The 18,532-nt window shown below is 31.8% G+C and overlaps 1 protein-coding gene across 1 annotated transcript; it reads left to right on the forward strand.

Annotated features, from left to right (window-relative positions):
* The first annotated feature begins 495 nt into the window (after positions 1–495).
* On the forward strand, positions 496–18,081 carry LOC139071634 (dynein heavy chain-like). The gene is made up of 39 exons (XM_070554422.1): positions 496–531; positions 616–657; positions 3,578–3,619; positions 3,788–3,829; positions 5,573–5,614; positions 5,677–5,697; positions 5,866–5,907; positions 5,992–6,033; positions 6,076–6,117; positions 6,199–6,240; positions 6,283–6,324; positions 6,530–6,571; positions 6,656–6,697; positions 6,740–6,781; positions 6,863–6,904; positions 6,947–6,988; positions 8,496–8,517; positions 8,947–9,072; positions 9,116–9,156; positions 9,616–9,693; positions 9,736–9,777; positions 9,820–9,861; positions 11,582–11,665; positions 11,786–11,827; positions 12,647–12,718; positions 13,341–13,412; positions 13,950–13,991; positions 14,034–14,075; positions 14,196–14,198; positions 14,240–14,311; positions 14,927–14,929; positions 15,627–15,662; positions 15,990–16,031; positions 16,117–16,158; positions 16,240–16,242; positions 16,284–16,355; positions 16,564–16,605; positions 16,729–16,770; positions 18,016–18,081. Exons 1-39 carry the CDS (start codon positions 496–498, stop codon positions 18,079–18,081), a joined length of 1,773 nt encoding a protein of 590 aa, XP_070410523.1.
* The last annotated feature ends 451 nt before the right edge of the window (positions 18,082–18,532 follow it).

Consider the following 18,532-nt stretch of genomic DNA (forward strand, 5'->3'; position numbering starts at 1 on the left):
TACAGAAATCACAAGAACACCAGAAAAAAATGGGGCTTAATGATGGAGAAGCAGTTGTCCTTCATGCAGGTCTGGGTTTGCTCCGGGCGCTCCGGTTCCCCCCCACACCCACACGTTAGGTGAATTAGTGACCCTATCGTGTCTCTGGGTGTGAGTGAGCGAATAACTGATGTAAATTAAAACGTTCTTGAAGAAACTTTGATAGGGGCTGCTTGCAGAGCCGGATTAACGCAAAGGCAAAGTATGCACTTGCCTAGGGCCTGATTGGCTGGATGGGGCCCAGACAAAAATGCAGCCTGCCTAGGATAGTCCATCTATTTAATCAGGCTCTGGCTGTTTGCAGTAGCATCTCTCACAGAGAAATCCTTTAGACATTTCTGTCATGAACAGAACTCAGAAGACCCGTAATGATGCCAAACACAGTTAAAGTATATAAAAAAAAAGTCATTAAGTACGCATTTATCTAGTATTTTCTTCTCTAATGTGCAAGTAAGTATGTATTTATCTAGTCGTTTCTACTCTAATTTGCAGGTAAGTATGCATTTATCTAGAATTTTCTGCTCTAATTTGCAGGTAAGTACACATTTATCTAATCTTTTCATCTCTAATTTGCAGGTAAGTATGCATTTATCTAGTATTTTCCTCTCTACTTTGCAGGTAAGTTCGCATTTATGTAGTATTTTCTTCTCTAATTTGCAGGTAAGTACGCGTTTATCTAGGATTTTCTTCTCTACTTTAAAGGTAAATACACATTTATCTTATATTTTCTTTTCTAATTTGCAGGTAAGTACACATTTATCTAGTATTTTGTATCTAATTTGCAGGTAAGTATGCATTGATCTAGTATTTTCTTCTCTAATTTGCAGGTAAGTACGCATTTATCTAGTAATTTCATCTCTAAATTGAAGGTAAGTACACATTTATCTAGAATTTTCTTCACTAATTTGCAGATAAGTATTCATTTATCTAGTAATTTGTCTCTACTTTGCAGGTAAGCACACATTTTTCTAATATTTTCATCTCTAATTTGCATGTAAGTACACATTTATCTAGTATTTTCTTCTCTGATTTGCAGGTAAGTACGCATTTATCTAGTTGTTTCTTCTCTACGTTGCATGTAAGTATGCATTTATCTAGTATTTTCTTCTCTAATTTTCATGTACATACTCATTCATCTAGTCTTTTCTTCACTACATTGCAGGTAAGTATGCATTTATCTAGTGTTTTCATCTCTAATTTGCAGGTAAGTATGCATTTATCTAGTATTTTTATCTAATTTACAGAAAAGTATGCATCTATCTAGTTTTTCGTCTCTAATATCTTGGTAAGTATTAATTTATCTAGTATTTTCTTCTCTAATGTGCAGGTAAGTACACATTTATGTAGTATTTTCTTCTCAAATTATCAGATAAGTACTCATTTATCTAGTATTTTCTTCTCTAATTTGCCGGTAAGTACACATTTATCTAGTATTTTTTATCTATTTTGCAGAAAACTATGCATCTATCTAGTGTTTTGTCTCTAATATCTTGGTAAGTATTAATTTATCTAGTATTTTCTTCTCTAATGTGCAATTAAATATGCATTTATCTAGTCGTTTCTACTCTACTTTGCAGGTAAGCATGCATTTATCTAGTATTTTCATCTCTAATTTGCAGGTAAGTGCACATTTGTCTAGTATTTTCTTCTCTAATGTGCAGGTAAGTACACATTTATCTAGTCTTTTCTTCTCTAATTTGCAGGTTAGTACAATTTTATCTAGTATTTTTAATCTAATTTGCAGAAAAGTATGCATCTATCTAGTTTTTCTCTAATATATTGGTAAGTACGCATTCATCTAGTATTTTTTTCTCTAATGTTCAAGTAAGTATGCATTTATCTAGTTGTTTCTACTCTACTTTGCAGGTAAGTATGCATTTATCTAGTATTTTATGCTCTAATTTGCAGGTAAGTACACATTTATCTAACCTTTTCCTCTCTACTTTGCAGGTAAGTTCACATTTACGTAGTGTTTTCTTCTCAAATTATCAGGTAAGTACTCATTTATCTAGTATTTGCTTCTCTAATTTGCAGGTAAGTACGCATTTATCTAGAATTTTCTCTAATTTATAGGTAAGTACACATTTACCTAGTAATTTTTTTCTCTAATTTGCAAGTAAGTACGCATTTATCTAGTCTTTCCTTCTCTAATGTACAAGTAAGTACGCATTTATCTAGTCGTTTCTACTCTACTTTGCAGGTAAGTATTTATTTATCTAGTATTTTCTGCTCTAATTTGCAGGTAAGTACACATTTATCTAATCTTTTCCTCTCCTTTGCAGGTAAGTTTGCATTTATGTAGTATTTTCTTCTCAAATGATCAGGTAAGTACTCATTTATCTAGGATTTTCTTCTCTACTTTAAAGGTAAATACACATTTATCTAATATTTTCTACTCTAATCTGCAGGTAAGCACACATTTATCTAGTATTTTTCTCTAATTCGCAGAAAAGTATGCATTTGTGTAGTATTATGATCTCTAAATTGCAGGTAAGTACGTATTTATCTAGTATTTTCTTCACTAAATTGCAGATAAGTATTCATTAATCTAGTATGTTGTCTCTACTTTGCAGGTAAGCAAACATTTATGTAGTATTTTCATCTCTAATTTGCATGTTAGTACACATTTATCTAGTATTTTCTTCTCTGATTTGCAGTTAAGTATGCATTTATCTAGCCATTTCTACTCTACTTTGCAGGTAAGTATGCATTTATCTAGTATTTTCTTCTCTAATTTTCATGTAAGTACTCATTCATCTAGTCTTTTCTTCTCTACTTTGCATGAAAGTATGCATTTATCTAGTATTTTCATCTCTAATTGGCAGGTAAGTATGCATTTATCTAGTATTTTCTTCTCTTCTTTGCAGGTAAGTATGCATTTATCTAATATTTTCTTTTCTATTTTTCAGGTAAGTACACATTTATCTAATCTTTTTGTATCTACTTTGCAGGTAAGTTCGCATTTATCTAGTATTTTCTGCTCTAATTTGCAGGTAAGTACACATTTATCTAATATTTTCATCTCTAATTTGCAGGTAAGTATGCATTTATCTAGTATTTTCTTCTCTACTTTGCAGGTAAGTACGCATTTATCTATTATTATCACCTCTAAATTGCAGGTAAGTACATATTTATCTAGTATTTTCTTCACTAATTTGCAGATAAGTATTCATTTATCTAGTATTTCATCTCTACTTTGCAGGTAAGCCCACATTTATCCAGTATTTTCTTCTCTGGTTAGCAGGTAAGTACGCATTTATCTAGTCTTTTCTTCTCTAATGTGCAAGTAAGTATGCATTTATCTAGATGTTTCTACTCTACTTTGCAGGAAAGTATGCATTTATCTAGTATTTTCTTCTATAATTTTCATGTAAGTACTCATTCATCTAGTCTTTCCTTCTCTACTTTGCAGGTAAGAATGCATTTATCTAGTATTTTCATCTCTAATTTACATGTAAGTATGCATTTATCTAGTATTTTCTTCTCTTATTTTCATGTAAGTACTCATTAATCTAGTCTTTTCTTCTCTACTTTGCAGGTAAGTATGCATTTATCTAGTAATTTCATCTCTAATTTGCAGGTAAGTATGCATTTATCTAATATGTTCATCTCTACTTTGCAGGTAATTACGCATTTATCTAGTATTTTCATCTCTAAATTGCAGGTAAGTACGTATTTAAATAGTATTTTCTTCACTAATTTGCAGGTAAGTATTCATTTATCTAGTATTTTTGTCTCTACTTTGCAGGTAAGAACTCATTTATCTAGTATTTTCATCTCTACTTTGCAGGTAAGTTAGCATTTATGTAGTATTTTCTTCTCAAATTATCAGGTAAGTACTCATTTATCTAGTATTTTCTTCTCTAATTTGCAGGTAAGTACGCGTTTATCTAGGATTTCCTTCTCTACTTTAAAGGTAAATACACATTAATCTAAGATTTTCTTCTCTAGTTTGCAGGTAAGTACACATTTATCTAGTATTTTTAATCTAATTTGCAGAAAAGTATGCATCTATCTAGTTTCTTCTCTAATATCTTGGTAAGTATGCACTTATCTAGTATTTCTGCTCTAATTTGCAGGTAAGTACTCGTTTATCTAGGATTTTCTTCTCGACTTTAAAGGTAAATACACATTCATCGAATATTTTCTTTTCTATTTTGCAGGTAAGTACGCATTTATCTAGTCTTTTCTTCCCTAATGTGCAAGTAAGTACTAGTCGTTTCTACTCTACTTTGCAGTTAAGTATGCATTTATCTAGTATTTTCTTCTCTAATTTTCATGAAAGTACTTATTCATCTAGTCTTTTCTTCTCTACTTTGCAGGTAAGTACGCATTTATCTAGTATTTTTATCTCTAAATTGCAGGTAAGTACTTATTTATCTAGTATTTTCTTCACTAATTTGCAGGTAAGTATTCATATATCTAGTATTTTTGTCTCTACTTTGCAGGTAAGCACACATGTATCTAGTATTTTCTTCTCTAATTTGCAGGAAAGTACACATCTATCTAGTCTTTTCTTCTCTAATTTGAAGGCAAGTACACATTTATCTACTTTTTGTAATCTAATTTGCAGAAAAGTATGCATCTATCTAGTTTATCTTCTCTAATATCTTGGTACGTATTAATTTATCTAGTATATTCTTCTCTAATGTGCAAGTAGGTAGGCATTTATCTAGTCGTTTCTACTCTACTTTGCAGGTAAGCATGCATTTATCTAGTATTCTCTGCTCTAATTTGGAGGTAATTACACATGTATCTAACCTTTTCCTCTCTACTTTGCAGGTAAGTTTGCATTTATGTAGTAATTTCATCTCTAATTTGCAGGTAAGTATGCATTTATCTAGTATGTTCATCTCTACTTTGCAGGTAATTATGCATTTATCTAGTATTTTCATCTCTAAATTGCAGGTAAGTACATATTTAAATAGAATTTTCTTCACTAATTTGCAGGTAAGTATTCATTTATCTAGTATTTTTGTCTCTACTTTGCAGGTAAGCACTCATTTATCTAGTATTTTCATCTCTAATTTGCAGGTAAGTACACATTTGTCTAGTATTTTCTTCTCTAATGTGCAGGTAAGTACACATTTATCTAGTATTTTTTCACTAATTTGCAGGTAAGTATTCATTTATCTCGTATTTTTGTCTCTACTTTGCAGGTAAGCACACATGTATCTAGTATTTTCATCTAAATTGCAAGTAAGTATGCATCTGTCTAGTCTTTTCTTCTCTAATTTGAAGGCAAGTACACATTCATCTACTTTTGTTAATCTAATTTGCAGAGAAGTATCCATCTATCTTGTTTATCTTCTCTAATATTTTGGTAAGTATTAATTCATCTAGTATTTTCTTCTCTAATGTGCAAGTAAGTACGCATTTATCTAGTCTTTTCTTCTCTAATGTGCAAGTAAGTACGCATTTATCTAGTCATTTCTACTCTACTTTGCAGGTAAGTACACATTTATCTAATCTTTTCCTTTCTAATTTGCAGGTAAGTATGTGATTATCTAGTATTTTCTTCTCTACTTTGCAGGTAAGTACGCATTTATCTAGTATTATCATCTCTACATTGCAGGTAAGTTCGTATTTATCTAGTATTTTCTTCACTAATTTGAAGATGATTATTCTTTTATCTAGTATTTCATCTCTACTTTGCAGGTAAGCACACATTTATCCAGTATTTTCTTCTCTGGTTAGCAGGTAAGTACGCATTTATCTAGTGTTTTGTTCTCTAATGTGCAAGTAAGTATGCATTTATCTAGTTGTTTCTTCTTTACTTTGCAGGTAAGTATGCATTTATCTAGTATTTCCTTCTCTCCTTTGCAGGTAAGTACGCATTTATCTAGTCGTTTCTACTCTACTTTGCAGGTAAGTATGCATTTATCTAGTATTTTCTTCGCTAATTTTCATGTAAGTACTCATTAATCTAGTCTTTTCTTCTCTACTTTGCAGGTAAGTATGCATTTATCTAGTATTTTCATCTCTAATTTGCAGGTAAGTTTCCATTTATCTAGTATATTCTTCTCTACTTTGCAGGTAAGTACGCATTTATCTAGTATTTTCATCTCTAAATTGCAGGTACGTACGTATTTATATAGTATTTTCTTCACTAATTTGCAGGTAAGTATTCGTTTGAGTATTTTTGTCTCTACTTTGCAGGTAAGCACTCATTTATCTAGTATTTTCATCTCTAATTTGCAGGTAAGTACACATTTGTCTAGTATTTTCTTCTCTAATGTGCAGGTAAGTACACATTCATCTAGTCTTTTCTTCTCTAATTTGCAGGTAAGTACACTTTTATCTAGTATTTTTAATCTAATTTGCAGAAAAGTATGCATCTATCTAGTTTTTCTCTAATTTCTTGGTAAGTACGCATTCATCTAGTATTTTTTTCTCTAATGTGCAAGTAAGTATGCATTTATCTAGTTGTTTCTACTCTACTTTGCAGGTAAGTATGCATTTATCTAGTATTTTCTTCTCTCCTTTGCAGGTAAGTACGCATTTATCTAGTCGTTTCTACTCTCCTTTGCAGGTAAGTATGCATTTATCTAGTATTTTCTTCTCTAATTTTCATGTAAGTACTCATTAATCTAGTCTTTTCTTCTCTACTTCGCAGGTAAGTATGCATTTATCTAGTATTTTCATCTCTAATTTGCAGGTAAGTTTCCATTTATCTAGTATATTCTTCTCTACTTTGCAGGTAAGTACGCATTTATCTAGTATTTTCATCTCTAAATTGCAGGTACGTACGTATTTATATAGTATTTTATTCACTAATTTGCAGGTAAGTATTCGTTTGAGTATTTTTGTCTCTACTTTGCAGGTAAGCACTCATTTATCTAGTATTTTCATCTCTAATTTGCAGGTAAGTACACATTTGTCTAGTATTTTCTTCTCTAATGTGCAGGTAAGTACACATTCATCTAGTCTTTTCTTCTCTAATTTGCAGGTAAGTACACTTTTATCTAGTATTTTTAATCTAATTTGCAGAAAAGTATGCATCTATCTAGTTTTTCTCTAATATCTTGGTAAGTACGCATTCATCTAGTATTTTTTTCTCTAATGTGCAAGTAAGTATGCATTTATCTAGTTGTTTCTACTCTACTTTGCAGGTAAGTATGCATTTATCTAGTATTTTCTGCTCTAATTTGCAGGTAAGTACACATTTATCTAACCTTTTCCTCTCTACTTTGCAGGTAAGTTAGCATTTATGTAGTATTTTCTTCTCAAATTATCAGGTAAGTACTCATTTATCTAGTATTTTCTTCTCTAATTTGCAGGTAAGTACGCGTTTATCTAGGATTTCCTTCTCTACTTTAAAGGTGAATACACATAAATCTAAGATTTTCTTCTCTAGTTTGCAGGTAAGTACTCATTTATCTGGTATTTTTAATCTAATTTGCAGAAAAGTATGCATCTATCTAGTTCCTTCTCTAATATCTTGGTGAGTATGCATTTATCTAGTATTTCTGCTCTAATTTGCAGAGAAGCACTCGTTTATTTAGGGTTTTCTTCTCTTCTTTAAAGGTAAATACACATTTATCGAATATTTTCTTTTCTATTTTGCAGGTAAGTACGCATTTATCTAGTCTTTTCTTCTCTAATGTGCAAGTAAGTACTAGTCGTTTCTACTCTAGTTTGCAGTTAAGTTTGCATTTATCTAGTATTTTCTTCTCTAATTTTCATGTAAATACTCATTCATCTAGTCTTTTCTTCTCTACTTTGCAGGTAAGTATGCATTTATCTAGTATTTTCATCTCTAAATTGCAAGTAAGTACATATTTATCTAGTATATTCTTCACTAATTTGCAGGTAAGTATTCATATATCTAGTATTTTTGTCTCTACTTTGCAGGTAAGCACACATGTATCTAGTATTTTCATCTAATTTGCAGGTAAGTACACATTTTTCTAGTATGTTCTTCTCTAATTTGCAGGAAAGTACACATCTATCTAGTCTTTTCTTCTCTAATTTGAAGGCAAGTACACATTTATCTACTTTTTTAAATCTAATTTGCAGAAAAGTATGCATCTGTCTAGTTTATCTTCTCTAATATCTTGGTACGTATTAATTTATCTAGTATATTCTTCTCTAATGTGCAAGTAGGTACACATTTATCTAGTCGTTTCTACTGTACTTTGCAGGTAAGCATGCATTTATCTAGTATTCTCTGCTCTAATTTGCAGGTAATTACACATGTATCTAACCTTTTCCTCTCTACTTTGCAGGTAAGTTCGCATTTATGTAGTATTTTCTTCTCAAATTATCAGGTAAGTACTCATTTATCTAGTATTTTCTTCTCTAATTTGCAGGTAAGTACGCATTTATCTACTATTTTCTTCTCTAATTTACAGGTAAGTACACATTCACCTTGTAATTATTTTCTCTAATTTGTAAGTTAGAACGCATTTATCTAGTCTTTTCTCTAATGTGCAAGTAAGTACGCGTGTATCTAGTCGTTTCTACTCTACTTTGCAGGTAAGTATGCATTTATCTAGTATTTTCTGCTCTAATTTGCAGGTAAGTACACATTTATCTAACCTTTTCCTCTCTACTTTGCAGGTAAGTTCACATTTATGTAGTATTTTCTTCTCAAAGTTTCAGATAAGTAGTCATTTATCTAGTATTTTCTTCTCTAATTTGCAGGTAAGTACACATTTATCTAGTATTTTTTTATCAAATTTGCAGAAAAGTATGCATCTATGTAGTTTTTCGTCTCTAATATCTTGGTAATCATTAATTTATCTAGTATTTTCTTCTCTAACGTGCAAGTAAGTACGCATTTATCTAGTTGTTTCTACTCTACTTTGCAGGTAAGCATGCATTTATCTAGTATTTTCTGCTCTAATTTGCAGGTAAATACACATTTATCTAATATGTCGGCCCCTCTGACCGCCACTAACACAGGCAAGTTGGGTGAAGTGTCTTGCCCAAGGACACAACAGCAGGATACCCCTTGCGGGAGCTGGACTCAAACCCATGACCCTCCGATCATGAGGCAACCCGCTCTACCACCTGAGCTACTGCTGCCCGGTAAGTACACATTTATCTAGTCTTTTCTTCTCTAATTTGCAAGGAAGTACCGATTTATCTAATCTTTTCATCTCTAATTTGCAGGTAAGTATGCAGTTATCTAGTATTTTCTTCTCTACTTTGCAGGTAAGTATGCATTTATCTAATCTTTTCATCTCTAATTTGCAGGTAAGTATGCATTCATCTAGTATTTTCTACTCTACTTTGCAGGTGAGTACGCATTTATCTAGTGTTATCATCTCTAAATTGCAGGTAAGTATGTATTTATCTAGTAATTTGTTCACTAATTTGCAGATCAGTATTCATTTATCTAGTATTTTGTCTCTACTTTGCAGGTAAGCACACATTTATCTAGTATTTTCATCTCTAATTTGCATGTAAGTACACATTTATCTAGTATTTTTTGTCTATTTTTAAAAAAGTATCTATGTATCTAGTATTTTCTTCTCTAATTTGCAGGTAAGTACGCATTTATCTAGTATTTTCTTGTCTAATTTGCAAGAAAGAATGCGTTTATCTGGTACTTGTTTCTCTATTTTGCAGGTAAACCTTCTAACCTTCATTTTCTACCTATTGCAGATAAGTATTCATTTATTTAGTATTTTCTTCTCTAATTTGCAGGTGATTATGCATTTATTTGGCATTTTCTTCTCTATTTTGCAGGTAAATACACATTTATCTAGTATTTTCTTCTCTAATTTGCAGGTAAGTACGCATTTATCTAATCTTTTCCTCTCTACTTTGCAGGTAAGTTTGCATTTATGTAGTATTTTCTTCTCTAATTTGCAGGTAAGTAAGCGTTTATCTAGGATTTTCTTCACTAATTTGCAGGTAAGTATTCATTTATCTAGTATTTTTTATCTAATTTGCAGAAAAAACACATCTATCTAGTTTTTCTTCTCTAATATCTTGGTAAGTACGCATTTATCTAGTTTTTTCTTCTCTAATGTGCAAGTAAGTATGTATTTATCTAGTCGTTTATACTCTACTTTGCTGGTAAGTACACATTTATCTAACCTTTTCCTCTCTACTTTGCAGGTAAGTTTGCATTTATGTAGTATTTTCTTCTCAAATTATCTGGTAAGTACTCATTTATCAAGTATTTTCTTCTCTAATTTGCAGGTAAGTATGCGTTTATCTAGGATTTTCTTCTCTACTTTAAAGGTAAATAAACATTTATCTAATATTTTCGTCTCTAATTTGCAGGTAAGTACACATTTATTTAGTATTTTTTATCTCATTTGCAGAAAAGTATGCATCTATCTAGTTTTTTTCTATAATATCTTGGTAAGTACGCATTTATCTAGTATTTTCGTCTCTAATGTGCAAGTAAGTACGCATTTATCTAGTCGTTTCAACTCTACTTTGCAGGTAAGTTCGCATTTATGCAGTATTTTCTTCTCAAATTTGCAGGTAACTATGCATTTATCTAGTATTTTCTTCTCTACTTTGCAGGTAAGTACGCATTTATCTAGTAGTTCCATCTCTAAATTGCAGGTAAGTACGAATTTAGTATTTTCTTCACTAATTTGCAGGTAAGTATTCATTTATCTAGTATTTTTATCTAATTTGCAGAAAAGTATGCATCTATCTAGTTTCTCTTCTCTAATATATTGGTAAGTATGCATTTATCTAGGAGTTTCTTCTCTAATGTGCAAGTAAGTACGTATTTATCTAGTTGTTTCTACTCTACTTTGCAGCTAAGTACCCATTTATCTAATCTTTGCATTTCTAATTTGCAGGTAAGTATTCATTCATGTAGTATTTTGTCTCTACTTTAGTATTAATGATAATAATGCATTGAACTTATATAGTGCTTTTCTAGACACCCAAAGATGCTTTCCACACACTCACATTCGCGCACTGCTGGTGATGGTAAGCTACTTGTAGCCACAGCCGCCCTGGGGACGTCTGACAGAGGCGAGGCTGCCATTTGGCGCCATCGGCCCCCCTGACCACCACTAACACAGGCAAGTTGGGTGAAGTGTCTTGCCCAAGGACACAACAGCAGGATATCCCTGGCGGGAGCTGGAATCGAACCCATGAGGCAACCCACTCTACCACCTGAGCTTGTATGTGCATATATGTATGTATATAGATCTGTAACTTAATGCTTCTTTCTGTGTAAATTGTTTTCTTTTTCTATTTTTTTCTCAAATTCATGGGTTGAGATTTTGTCGGCCAACAGGTCCAGGAACTATATTGTTCAATTTCTTTAAGAATCATATGATTATTTCATTTGTATTAATGCTATTTAGTTAAAAGGGGCAGACAACATAAGTTTTTCTTCTTTCTGTCCCCTTTTTCATTTTGGCTTGCAGCAATTTAGTTCTGATTGTATTTTTATTTTAATGTCAATAAATGAAAATAAAAGATAAAAAAAAAAAGAGGCAACCCACTCTACCACCTGAGCTACTGCTGCGCGGTAAGCACACAGTTATCTAGTAGTTTCATCTCTAATTTGCATGTAAGTACACATTTATCTAGTATTTTCTTCTCTGATTTGCAGGTAAGTACACATTTATCTAGTCTTTTCATCTCTAATTTGCAAGAAAGAATGCGTTTATCTGGTACTTGTTTCTGTATTTTGCAGGTAAACCTTCTAACCTTCATTTTCTTCCTATTGCAGATAAATATTCATTTATTTAGTATTTTCTTCTCTAATTTGCAGGTGATTATCCATTTATTTGGCATTTTCTTCTCTATTTTGCAGGTAAATACACATTTATCTAGTATTTTCTTCTATAACTTGCAGGTAAGTATGCATTTATCTAGTATTTTCTTCTCTAATTTGCAGGTGAGTATGCATTTATCTAGTATTTTCTGCTCTAATTTGAAGGTAAGTACGCATTTATCTATTTTTTTCTCTAATTTGAGGGTAAGTATGCAGTTGTCTAGTATTTTTTGTCTAATTTGCAAGTAGGTATGCATTTATCTCATATTTTCTTCTCTAATTAGCAGGTAAGTACACATTTGACTAGTATTTTTTGTCTAATTTGCAGGTAAGTGCGCATTTATCTAGTGTTTTCATCTCTAATTTGAGGGGAAGTAGTATTTTCTTCATTAATTTGCAGGTAAGTACACATTTATCTAGTATTTTCTTCTCTAATTTGCAGGTAAGTACGCATTTATATGGTCTTTTCTTCTCGTATTTACAGGTAAGTGCACATTTATCTAATATTTTTTCTCTACTTAGCAGGAAAGTATGCATCTATCTAGTTTTTCTTCTCTAATATCTTGGTAAGAACGCATTTATCTAGTTTTTTCATCTCTAATTTGCAGATAAGTATGCATTTATCTAGTATTTTCTTCTCTACTTTGGAGGTACATACGCATTTATCTAGTATTTTCTTTTCTAATTTGCAGATAAGTATTCATTTATCTAGTATTTTCTTCTCTTCATTGCAGGTAAGTATGAATTTATCTAGTATTTTTTGTCTTATTTGAGGGTAAGTACGCATTTATCTAGTATTTTTTGTCTAATTTGCCAGTAGGTATGCATTTATCTCGTATTTTCTTCTCTAATTAGCAGGTAAGTACGCATTTGACTATTGTTTTTTTGTCTAATTTGCAGGTAAGTGCGCATTTATCTAGTATATTCATCTCTAATTTGCAGGGAAGTAGTATATTCTTCTCTAATTTGCAGGTAAGTACACATTTATGTAGTATTTTTTTCTCTACTTAGCAGAAAAGTATGCATCTATTAAGTTTTTCTTCTCTAATATCTTGGTAAGTACGCATTTATCTAGTATTTTCATCTCTAATTTGCAGGTAAGTATGCATTTATATAGTATTTTCTTCTCTACTTTGGAGGTACGTACGCATTTATCTAGTATTTTCTTCTCTAATTTGCAAATAAGTATTCATTTATCTAAAATTTTCTTCTCTACATTTCAGGTAAGTATGCATTTATCTAGTATTTTTTGTCTAATTTTTAAATAAGTATCTATGTATCTAGTATTTTCTTCTCTAATTTGCAGGTAAGTACTCATTTATCTAGTATTTTCTTCTCTAATTTGCAAGAAAGAATGCATTAATCTGGTACTTGTTTCTGTATTTTGCCGGTAAACCTTCCAACCTTCATTTTCTTCCTATTACAGATAAGTATTCATTTATTTAGTATTTTCTTCTCTAATTTGCAGGTGATTACGCATTTATTTGGCATTTTCTTCTCTATTTTGCAGGTAAATGCACATTTATCTAGTATTTTCTTCTCTAATTAGCAGGTAAGTACGCATTTGACTATTGTTTTTTTGTCTAATTTGCAGGTAAGTGCGCATTTATCTAGTATATTCATCTCTAATTTGCAGGGAAGTAGTATATTCTTCTCTAATTTGCAGGTAAGTACACATTTATGTAGTACTTTTTTCTCTACTTAGCAGAAAAGTATGCATCTATTAAGTTTTTCTTCTCTAATATCTTGGTAAGTACGCATTTACCTAGTATTTTCATCTCTAATTTGCAGGTAAGTATGCATTTATATAGTATTTTCTTCTCTACTTTGGCGGTACGTACGCATTTATCTAGTATTTTCTTCTCTAATTTGCAAATAAGTATTCATTTATCTAAAATTTTCTTCTCTACATTTCAGGTAAGTATGCATTTATCTAGTATTTTTGTCTAATTTTTAAATAAGTATCTATGTATCTAGTATTTTCTTCTCTAATTTGCAGGTAAGTACTCATTTATCTAGTATTTTCTTCTCTAATTTGCAAGAAAGAATGCATTAATCTGGTACTTGTTTCTGTATTTTGCCGGTAAACCTTCCAACCTTCATTTTCTTCATATTACAGATAAGTATTCATTTATTTAGTATTTTCTTCTCTAATTTGCAGGTGATTACGCATTTATTTGGCATTTTCTTCTCTATTTTGCAGGTAAATGCACATTTATCTAGTATTTTCTTCTCTCATTTGCAGGTAAGCACGCATTTATCTAGTATTTTCTTCTCTAATTTGCAGGTGAGTACGTGTTTATCTAGTATTTTCTGCTCTAATTTGAAGGTAAGTACGCATTTATCTAGTATTTTTTTCTCTAATTTGAGGGTAAGTATGCAGTTGTCTAGTATTTTTGTCTACTTTGCAAGTAGATATGCATTTATCTCGTTTTTCTTCTCTAATTAGCAGGTAAGTACGCATTTGACTATTATTTTTTGTCTAATTTGCAGGTAAGTGTGCATTTATCTAGTGTTTTCATCTCTAATTTGAGGGGAAGTAGTATTTTCTTCACTAATTTGCAGGTAAGTACACATTTATCTAGTATTTCCTTCTCTCATTTGAAAAAAGTATTCATTTATCTAGCATTTTCTTCTCTACATTTCAGGTAAGTACGCATTTATCTAGTTTTTTTGTCTATTTTTAAATAAGTATCTATGTATCTAGTATTTTCTTCTCTAATTTGCAGGTAAGTACGCATTTATCTAGTATTTTCTTCTCTAATTTGCAAGAAAGAATGCGTTTATCTGGTACTTGTTTCTGTATTTTGCAGGTAAACCTTCTAACCTTCATTTTCTTCCTATTGCAGATAAGTATTTATTTATTTAGTATTTTCTTCTCTAATTTGCAGGTGATTATGCATTTATTTGGCATTTTCTTCTCTATTTTGCAGGTAAATACACATTTATCTAGTATTTTCTTCTCTAATTTGCAGGTAAGTACGCATTTATCTACTATATTCTTCTCTAATTTGCAGGTGAGTACACGTTTATCTAGTATTTTCTGCTCTAATTTGAAGGTAAGTACGCATTTATCTAGTATTTTTTTCTCTAATTTGAGGGTAAGTATGCAGTTGTCTAGTATTTTTGTCTAATTTGCAAGTAGGTATGCATTAATCTCGTTTTTTCTTCTCTAATTAGCAGGTAAGTACGCATTTGACTATTATTTTTTTGTCTAATTTGCAGGTAAGTGCGCATTTATCTAGTGTTTTCATATCTAATTTGAGGGGAAGTAGTATTTTCTTCACTAATTTGCAGGTAAGTACACATTTATCTAGTATTTTCTTCTTTAATTTGCAGGTAAGTACGCATTTATCTAGTATTTTTTCTCTACTTAGCAGAAAAGTATGCATCTATCTAGTTTTTCTTCCCTAATATCTTGGTCAGTACGCATTTATCTAGTATTTTCATCTCTAATTTGCAGGTAAGTATGCATTTATCTAGTATTTTCTTCTCTACTTTGGAGGTACGTACACATTTATCTAGTATTTTCTTTTCTAATTTACAGATAAGTATTCATTTATCTAGAATTTTCTTCTCTACATTGCAGGTAAGTATGCATTTATCTAGAATTTTTTTCTAATTTTAAAATAAGTATCTATGTATCTAGTTTTTTCATCTCTAATTTGCAGATAAGCATTAATTTATCTAGTATATTTTCTCTAATTTGCATTTAAGTACGCATTTATCTAGTATTTTCTTCTCTAATTTGCAGGTAAGTACGCATTTATCTAGTATTTTCTTCTCTAATTTGCACGCAACTACACACTTATCTAGTATTTTCTTCTCTAATTTGCAAGAAAGAATGCATTTATCTGGTATTCGTTTCTGTATTTTACAGGTAAACCTTCTAACCTTCATTTTCTTCCTATTGCAGGTAAGTATTCATTTATTTAGTATTTTCTTCTCTAATTTGCAGGTAAATACACATTTATCTAGTATTTTCTTCTCAAATTTGCAGGTAAGAACTTGATTTATCTAGTATTTTCTTCTCTAATGGGCACGTAACTACACACTTATCTAGTATTTTCTTCTCTAATTTGCAGGTAAGTACACATTTATCTAGTATTTTCTTCTCTAATTTGCAAGAAAGAATGCATTTATCTCGTATTTTTTCTGTATTTTGTAGGTAAACCTAACCTTCATTTTCTTCCTATTGCAGATAAGTATTCATTTATTTAGTATTTTCTTCTCTAATTTGCAGGTGAGTGCGCATTTATCTGGCATTTTCTTCTCTAATTTGAAGGTAAGTACGCATTTATCTAATATTTTCTTCTCAAATTTGCAGGTAAGAACTTGATTTATCTAGCATTTTCTTCTCTAATTTGCAGGTGAGTATGCGTTTATCTAGTATTTTCTGCTCTAATTTGAAGGTAAGGACGCATTTATCTAGTATTTTTTTGTCTAATTTGCCAGTAGGTATGCATTTATCTCATATTTTCTTCTCTAATTAGCAGGTAAGTACGCATTTGACTATTGTTTTTTGTCTAATTTGCAGGTAAGTGCGCATTTATCTAGTGTTTTCATCTCTAATTTGAGGGGAAGTAGTATTTTCTTCACTAATTTGCAGGTAAGTAGACATTTATCTAGGATTTTCTTCTCTAATTTGCAGGTAAGTATGCATTTATCTAGTCTTTTCTTCTCGTATTTACAGGTAAGTGCACATTTATCTAGTGTTGTTTCTCTACTTAGCAGAACAGTATGCATCTATCTAGTTTTTCTTCTCTAATATCTTGGTAAGTACGCATTTATCTAGTATTTTCATCTCTAATTTTCAGGCAAGTATGCATTTATCTAGTATTTTCATCTCTAATTTGCAGGTAAGTATGCATTTATCTAGTATTTTTGTCTAATTTTAAAATACGTATCTATTTATCTAGTATTTTCTTCTCTAATTTGCAGATAAGCATTAATTAATCTTGTATATTTTCTCTAATTTGCAGGTAAGTACGCATTTAACTTGTATTTTCTTCTCTAATTTGCAGGTAAGTACTCATTTATCTAGTATTTTCTTCTCTAATTTGCACGTAACTACACACTTATCTAGAATGTTCTTCTCTAATTTGCAGGTAAGTACGCATTTATCTAGTATTTTCTTCTCTAATTTGCAAGAAAGAATGCATTTATCTGGTATTTGTTTCAGGTAAGTGCGCATTTGTCTACTATTGTGTAACGTGAGGAAATATGGGTTTTCTGTCACAAATGTGGTGTTGGACTCAGCTGGGTCAAAGCTGGGTCGTTGAGAACTTTCACCCACAGATTAAGACCTGAATGCCAGAGAGTCTGGGAGGAAACCATAACATCTGCCACCTGCAGCTTCGTGCCAGAAGATGTTGTTCCCACAGAAGATGTTGTTCCCATAAAAGTAGTCATAACATAACAAGTCTTAAAACTTTGTTTCTTGATTTTAATGTTAAAGTAACCATTATCCTTTTGCTCATTATAAATGTGTTTAATCAAATGAATGACTATTAGGCTTTGGGTAATTATAAGAGATTTAATTAATCCATTCCTAATTAAATGATAATGTTGAGGATGTTTGTTGCTGACCTTCACACACACTCAAGCACACACACCCACACACAGATTCTCACAGTAAACTCCAAACACATTTGCTGACGCACACGTTTGCTTTGAGAAGAGAAAGGTTTTTGGTAAGTTTCAGTCTTATGATTTCAGTTCGTGTTGGACAACGAAAGAGAGTGGACCTGAAAACCAAAGGGGGGGCAGAGCCGGTTGGCTCGTTTCTCCCCCCCTCACGCTGTTCTTGTCAGCCAGACAGAATAGCTGAATCGCAACTTCTAACGCAGACTCATTACCGAGTCTTTTGATTTCTGAGTGAACTTAACTTAAGAAAGCGCATCGACAAAACGCTTTACCATCAACGTGTACCGAGGGCAACTCTGGACCGGTTCCGTTCGACACCTACGTCTCTCCTGTCAGCCGCCGGTGTCATCTGGATGAACCACAACATCCTCCACGGCCCGGATCCGAAAGAGGGTCCACAAGAGTTCGGTGAGACAGAGCACGGTGTTTAGCGTTTGATGCAGTTCTCTGATAAGACCTAAGTTTATCCAAACCATCACTTCACTCAGACACCTGTTTCTTCCTGAAGCAAAATCAGATGCACACACGCATTCATCTCACCTCATGTTCAATTCTCACGACACTTTGCACACACACGCATCCATAACCACATCCTATTACTCTCAATCTTCATTCACCAACAGAAGGTCTATTTGAGCAAGAAAAGCATATCAACTGTTGAAGATTGTCCCACAGGTTGCCAATGTTGATTGTTATTTCCTGTTTGTCAATTTCAAAATCATTCGTTTAATTTGAAGAATTAAAACCTTTAATTGTCAAACTGGTTTCCTCATTGAACTGAAACACAGACACACAGATATTATCGTCAGTTTATCGATGAAAACAACCTTTGAGTCTTCTTAACAATATAACTGAGTAAAGACAGTTTCTCCTTACAATATGGCTAAGCCAGCCAATGTCTTATTACAATATGGCTGAGCCGGCAAATTTTCTTTACAATTGTTTTCTCTAATTTACAGGTAAGTACGCATTTAACTAGTCTATTCTTCTCTACTTTGAAGGTAAATATGCATTTTTCTAGTCTTTTATTCTCTAATTTGCAAGTAAGTACGCATTTATCTAGTCGTTTCTACTCTACTTTGCAGGTAAGTACACATTTATCTAATCTTTCATTCTCTACTTTGCAGGTAAGTTCACATT

The sequence above is a fragment of the Nothobranchius furzeri genome, chromosome 9 (genome assembly GCF_043380555.1).
Source record: "Nothobranchius furzeri strain GRZ-AD chromosome 9, NfurGRZ-RIMD1, whole genome shotgun sequence".
NCBI classification, from domain to species: Eukaryota; Metazoa; Chordata; class Actinopteri; order Cyprinodontiformes; family Nothobranchiidae; genus Nothobranchius; species Nothobranchius furzeri.

Bases quoted from the DNA above. Each gene is read 5' to 3' on its own strand.
- LOC139071634 (XM_070554422.1), top strand. From the start codon at position 496: ATGTATTTATCTAGTCGTTTCTACTCTAATTTGCAG. The intron at 6,325-6,529 runs GTAAGTACACTT...TCTCCTTTGCAG, and splicing joins TTTTCTTCTCTAATTTGCAG to GTAAGTACGCATTTATCTAG. The intron at 12,719-13,340 runs GTAAGTACACAT...TCTAATTTGCAG, and splicing joins TATTCTTCTCTAATTTGCAG to GTAAGTGCGCATTTATCTAG.